The sequence below is a fragment of the Setaria italica genome, chromosome III (assembly GCF_000263155.2).
Source record: "Setaria italica strain Yugu1 chromosome III, Setaria_italica_v2.0, whole genome shotgun sequence".
Classification (NCBI taxonomy): domain Eukaryota; kingdom Viridiplantae; phylum Streptophyta; class Magnoliopsida; order Poales; family Poaceae; genus Setaria; species Setaria italica.
The window spans coordinates 9447807-9453317 of NC_028452.1; the positions used below are offsets into that span (position 1 = coordinate 9447807).

The window sequence follows — 5511 nt, forward strand, 5'->3', positions numbered from 1 at the left end:
GAGGCCCAACCTACCAGGGCTGTGGTCTGTGGCCTCATGTGAGCAGAACTGGGCATATGGGCCTCGTGAACTTTGCTGAAACCAGGCCGCGGGTGCTGGCGACCCCATGAGTCCACAATGGGCCTCGCCGCGATCCGGCGTCCTCCCGTCCTCCCCCCTTCTCGCGCCCACAGCCACACCCACACCCACGCGCACTCTCGCCGACTCGCGCGCTCATTCGCCTCCTAATTTTGGCGGGGGCCTCTCCGCACCCCTCTCCCCGCTCCCCGCTTTCCCAATCTCTCCATGACTCCGCTCAACCCACCAACTCGTCCCGCCAGCCCGATCCACTCTCCTCACCCCCCGCGCCACCGCAACGCTCTCAACCGCCGGCGGCGTGGCAATGCAGCCCGGCAGCCAGCCCTCCGCCGGCGACGCGGGCGCCGAGACGGAGGCGTTCGTCCCGCGCGGCGCGCCCCAGGGCCTGCGCCGGCGCACCGGGCCCGTCCCGCTCGACTCGAGTCCCCGCAGCGGCCGCGCGGGCGACGGGACGCGGTCCACCTTCCGCGAGGACGTCGGCCACGCCGCCGCCGAGACGTACCTCGTCACGGGCCTCGCCTTCACCCTGCTCGGATACCTCGGGTGATCAGCGTTTACCAATTATTGCTGGCGATTAGCGATCTCCTCTTTCTCTGAATGTAGCTGGCACCGGTCCCTGCCGAAATTTCGGATGCTGCGATCACGTGGTGGTTATAACGTTAGATGCTTTGATATTCTTCTATGCTTGGCTAGTTAGCTTCAGTTTTAAAAGTTTCGTTTACTGTATGCTTGGTCGACAGTGGTTACCGTTTGGAGAATTGCATCTCCAGCAGATGATTATGTATTTACAGTTAGGGATGCAACAAGTGGGTACAAAGTAGTTCTGCTTGCTGGGTCACTCCCTTCATTTTATTTTCTCATTTTCTGTTTTGAAATCTTAACTTGGTTGTATTTTTGAGCCAACCCCGAGTAAAAAAACTTAAACTTACCTAAATTACAGTTGATGTGTAGTTGTGTACTATGTGTGGGGTGGTCAAGGGTAATAATTTATAAGAACCTGTATCTCTATTTCTTAAGGTGATAAGAACTTGTAATATTGGGACCAAGTTACTAAACATTGTTTTGCATTTTTTCGTCTGTTCCTGAGGGATGCTGTGGCATCTTTTCCATGCATTTATCGAAATGTTAATTTATGTTGCTAACTCAAGATTTGTTGTCCTTTCAGTACAACACACAAATGCACAGCTTCATGATTGAATTTTTTTACATGCTTTCTGATTTTTCAGGATAGGTTATCGGTGGATATCGCAGCTTATTGCGCTCCTTCTATATGCAGTTTTACTCATGCCTGGTTTCATAAAAGGTGCATGATAAGTAATTTAGCTTTTGGCTGGCTATCTTTTAAATATTATGTTTACATATAGTTTCCCCCTCTTTGCCATTTAAAACTGCTTGCATTTTCAACCTTTTTCTTGATGCTATTGATATACATATTTTCTAACAATTAACGTTTTACCCCCTTTTCTGTTTTCAGTTGGGTACTACTATTTCTTTTCAAGTCAGGTTTGTAGAAGTGTAGTTTATGGAGAGCAACCTAGAAATAGGTAAGTTGTGTGCTATATAAATGCAACAGATTTATTGAAGTGCGCCAGATTTACAGAGGTCTATATCATGCAGGTTGGATTTGTACATACCCAGAGATCACAGCAAATCCAGTCCAGTTGTGGCATTTGTAACTGGTGGAGCTTGGATCATTGGGTAAGTGACAGCCTCCTCACAATGCATTACAGAGTTCCGTCATGGCATGTTTCCTTGTTACTGATATGGCTTATATTTAGTTACAAGGCGTGGGGTGCTCTTCTTGGAAGGCGGTTAGCAGAGCGAGGAATTATAGTCGCTTGTATTGATTACAGGTGCTGATGCCTTAAAAGTCTTTTGTGATGTATTCACTATGTATATTTAATTTACCATTATGTTTTTAACCTGTATTTTTTTTTACTGGTGAGTATTGACTAGTTGATCTCTCTTGGTTTGCTTGGCGAAACATGAATACGCCTGGCAGAAATTTTCCTCAAGGAACAATAAGTGACATGGTCAGTGATGCTTCTGAGGCGATATCATTTATTTGTAACAATGCTGTTAGCTATGGAGGGGATCCTAATAAGTAAGTGGTACCTTGTCATTTGTTTGCTAGTACTGAAGTTATCTCTTGGAGTTTTGTGGTGCTCTGCTTTAGATATTTTATTATAATTGCTAAATTTTAATAAATCAATCTATAATGAATCTACAGAATCTACTTGATGGGTCAATCAGCAGGAGCACATATTGCAGCCTGTGCTCTCTTAGAGCAAGCAGTTAAAGAATCTAAGGGAGATCACACCTCTTGGAATGTGGCTCAAATAAAAGCATATTTTGGTTTGTCTGGAGGGTGAGAACTTGAAGGCCTCGGCAGATGTTTTGTTATAATTGTAAATGCCTATTCTTAATTAAATAATATATATTACCAATCACTTCTTAAGGGTGCTAGCACATAAAGTTATTTATCCAGTATAAACACTGAAAATGTTTGCAACATGCTTGAATCATGAACTTCAATTTATGAACATGTCTCTACCCCTTCACTTCTAGAAAAGGTCAACAATCTGCTTCTTGACTTTTGGCCATCTGAATTTTCCTTTTAGCACAAAAGAATGTACAATAAACTATCAGATGAACAGTACTACAACCACTCTGTTTTAGCTGGTCCCAAACTGAGATACTAATGTAGCGTTACCAATCCTACATGATATATATACTCATTTACGCTTTGTAGATACAACATCCAAAATTTGGTCGACCACTTTCATGAGCGTGGCCTTTATCGTTCAGTATTTCTCAGGTAAAAAAATTGTTTTTGCATCTGTTGTAGTTGTGTTCTTTCTTTACTAGTACTTGAATACAAGTACATTTCAGTATAATGGAGGGAGAGGAATCGTTGCCACATTTCTCTCCTGAAATTGTCGCCAAGAAATCAAGTGCTGAAGCAATAGCTCTACTACCTCATATTGTACTAATGCATGGCACAGCAGATTACTCCATACCATCATCTGCCAGGTTTGATTATTCTTCCTTCTGGGGTAGCTCTTTTGAACTGTGTTATTTTGTACCTTAAATGACTACATATTTCTATTCCTGTATTCAGGTTTTCATATTTTTTTCCTCAAATTCAAATTGAATAATGAAAACATAAATAAAGCTGAAGCCACATTCCAGCAATTTATCCTGGGTTGGAATTCTGCTTGTAGATGGGAACCATTATTCCAATTTAGACTCTGGTTTTCAATAACATCTAGAATACTTCATAACCAGGCTTAATTAGCAAGAGCATCAAGTTCCAGAAACGCTTGGACTTTCCAACTGTATCATTATATGCAAACACTCTCTCTCATGCTGCTTGAAGGCTTTTTTTCTGAAAAATATTTTGTCACTGTCTTTCATTTCTGAAACCAAGCTTATATTAACTGCTAAATTATTAGTTGGGGACACTAATTTGTCTTTCTATTCTATACAATCCTTTCTTGCTCCATCTTTAAGCTGGGAATAACACTGTTTATTTTACGTGCAGTGAAACTTTTGCAAATGTCCTTAAACAAACTGGCGGGAAAGTAAAGTTACATTTGTATGAAGGAAAGACGCATACTGATGTATTTTTACAGGTAGGTTTTCTTGAATGTCGGAATATGAGTGCTGAAGTGGTTATATCACCTTGGCTCATGCGCTTTTAAGTTTTTAAGCTTTAGTATTAATTGATCAACTAGCACGATGCTATGTGAATGAGACTGAAATTTCATGAATTGTTTGTATAACTCAAATGAGAACTGCAGAACAATGTTCATTTTACATAAATTACTGCATGAACTTCATCATGTTTTATTCCAAAAGAAAGAAAAAAGAACCTGAACATTTGCCTGAGCTCATAAGATTTGTGGTCATGGATGTCGTCACTTTACTGAAATCTTAAGGAAAAAAAATGGTTGACTAAAAATTGTCTACACTCTTTAAGAGAGTGTGCTTTAATTCTTCTAGAACCACAGTGAAACAGTAAAGACCTATTTGATTGCTGCCATTTTACATGTTTGTTCATGGTTTTGACTTGATGCTCCATTTTAGGATCCGCTTAGAGGCGGCAAAGACCAACTGGTTGAAGATGTTATTTCTGTCATCCATGCTGATGATGCAGATGCCCGCGAGAACGACGCTTTGGCACCTACCCCTGAACGCCTGGTTTATGAGTGGCAAATAAAGCTGGCACGCCAAATTAGTCCCTTCTGAACAGGTTTTGTTTCTTCTCATATCAATATTCTGCAGTCAGATTGATCTTTTGTTTCAGCTTTGGTTTCTTCTAATTCTATTTTGGTACTTGTTCTCAGATGAACTGCTGTCTTTTTGTGCTGCTGAGATTGTGGTAGGTCTGCAAGCAGAAAGGTTTTTCTCCAAGACATTTGTATGTTAATAGTATTTAGGTTGAATGCACAAGAAAGCTAGGCATCTGTGCATGTGTGCCAAGATGGCGAACTAGGAAGTAGGAACTACATGGGGGCTCAGAATCTCTCTCAAAAAAAGAAACATGCCTTGCTTGGGGGCGCCAGGTGGTCACTGATCGAAGAAGGTTTTTGTGGGATCTCTAGGCTGTAGGCTGTAGGCAATGCTCTACTACATACTTGTGCCGTGTTTAAACTTGTTTTTTTGTTTTTTTTTTTGACAAATTCGTACAAAGTGTATAGAATGACCAATACGATCTGTAAATAGAATAGGATGTTGTATCTTAAGAATATATCGCCAATTCATGAGAAGTTAGATGAACTTGCGACACATATACAGACATGTCATACATTTTTTTATATAAAAAGAATCAAATTCAACCTTAAGCACTATATTTTTGGAGTAGGAAATATCCTACAGGAGCAATATATCTGTTGCCGTTGAGCTCAGACATTTTCGAACAGAGCACGGTGTCGGCAACCGCCGCTGCCCGCGGCGCGTGCCGGGGTGGTCGGTGCCGCCCCCGCGCCGTGTCGCAGCCTCATGTAGTTGTAGGAGGGGCAGTGCGTGTCGTGTAATGGTCTCGCACCTGTCACCTCCCTCCCTGAACTCTCACCGTGCATGCAAGGCATGTTAGGTGACCAGCATCGGCGCCCGTGTCGGCGGCCTACGACGAAATCTCGTCCAAAGGATTCTGCTCGCCGTATGGGGTATGCCGGTCTGTGGCTGCATCTCATCACGTCTGCACAAACTCATTAGGTCACCTAATTGCGAGCACGCGTCCGTGTCAGAGAGTCAAAACTTGCTCCTGATGACACATGTAATCCTCGTCACCATTGCAGTTCAGATGTTAGTGCGAAGCTGTTCAGATGTCAGAGAGTCAAAACAAGCAAATTGCGGTGCTGAGGTGATAGAAATGGTCAGCTCTGGATCCCTGTTGTGCACGTTATGAAAACAGAATACGGCTAGAAG

General features: G+C 42.6%; 1 protein-coding gene across 2 annotated transcripts; it reads left to right on the forward strand.

Annotated features, from left to right (window-relative positions):
* The first annotated feature begins 275 nt into the window (after positions 1 to 275).
* LOC101773207 (probable isoprenylcysteine alpha-carbonyl methylesterase ICME) lies at positions 276 to 4898 on the forward strand. 2 transcript variants are annotated; one of them, XM_004961074.3, is made up of 12 exons: positions 276 to 621; positions 1305 to 1381; positions 1553 to 1622; positions 1696 to 1776; positions 1857 to 1931; positions 2081 to 2182; positions 2309 to 2446; positions 2831 to 2896; positions 2971 to 3111; positions 3623 to 3713; positions 4168 to 4333; positions 4428 to 4898. In XM_004961074.3, the coding sequence occupies exons 1-11, from the start codon at positions 383 to 385 to the stop codon at positions 4327 to 4329; spliced, it is 1242 nt and encodes a 413-aa protein (XP_004961131.1). In that variant the 5' UTR covers positions 276 to 382; the 3' UTR covers positions 4330 to 4333; positions 4428 to 4898. The 2 variants fall into 2 exon arrangements, with proteins under 2 accessions (XP_004961131.1, XP_022680779.1); XM_022825044.1 differs by having other exon boundaries at positions 4238 to 4333.
* Positions 4899 to 5511: the final 613 nt, after the last annotated feature.

Bases quoted from the DNA above. Each gene is read 5' to 3' on its own strand.
- LOC101773207 (XM_004961074.3), top strand. From the start codon at position 383: ATGCAGCCCGGCAGCCAGCCCTCCGCCGGCGACGCGGGCGCCGAGACG. The intron at 1,623-1,695 runs GTAAGTTGTGTG...TATATCATGCAG, and splicing joins GGAGAGCAACCTAGAAATAG to GTTGGATTTGTACATACCCA. The intron at 2,897-2,970 runs GTAAAAAAATTG...AGTACATTTCAG, and splicing joins TATCGTTCAGTATTTCTCAG to TATAATGGAGGGAGAGGAAT.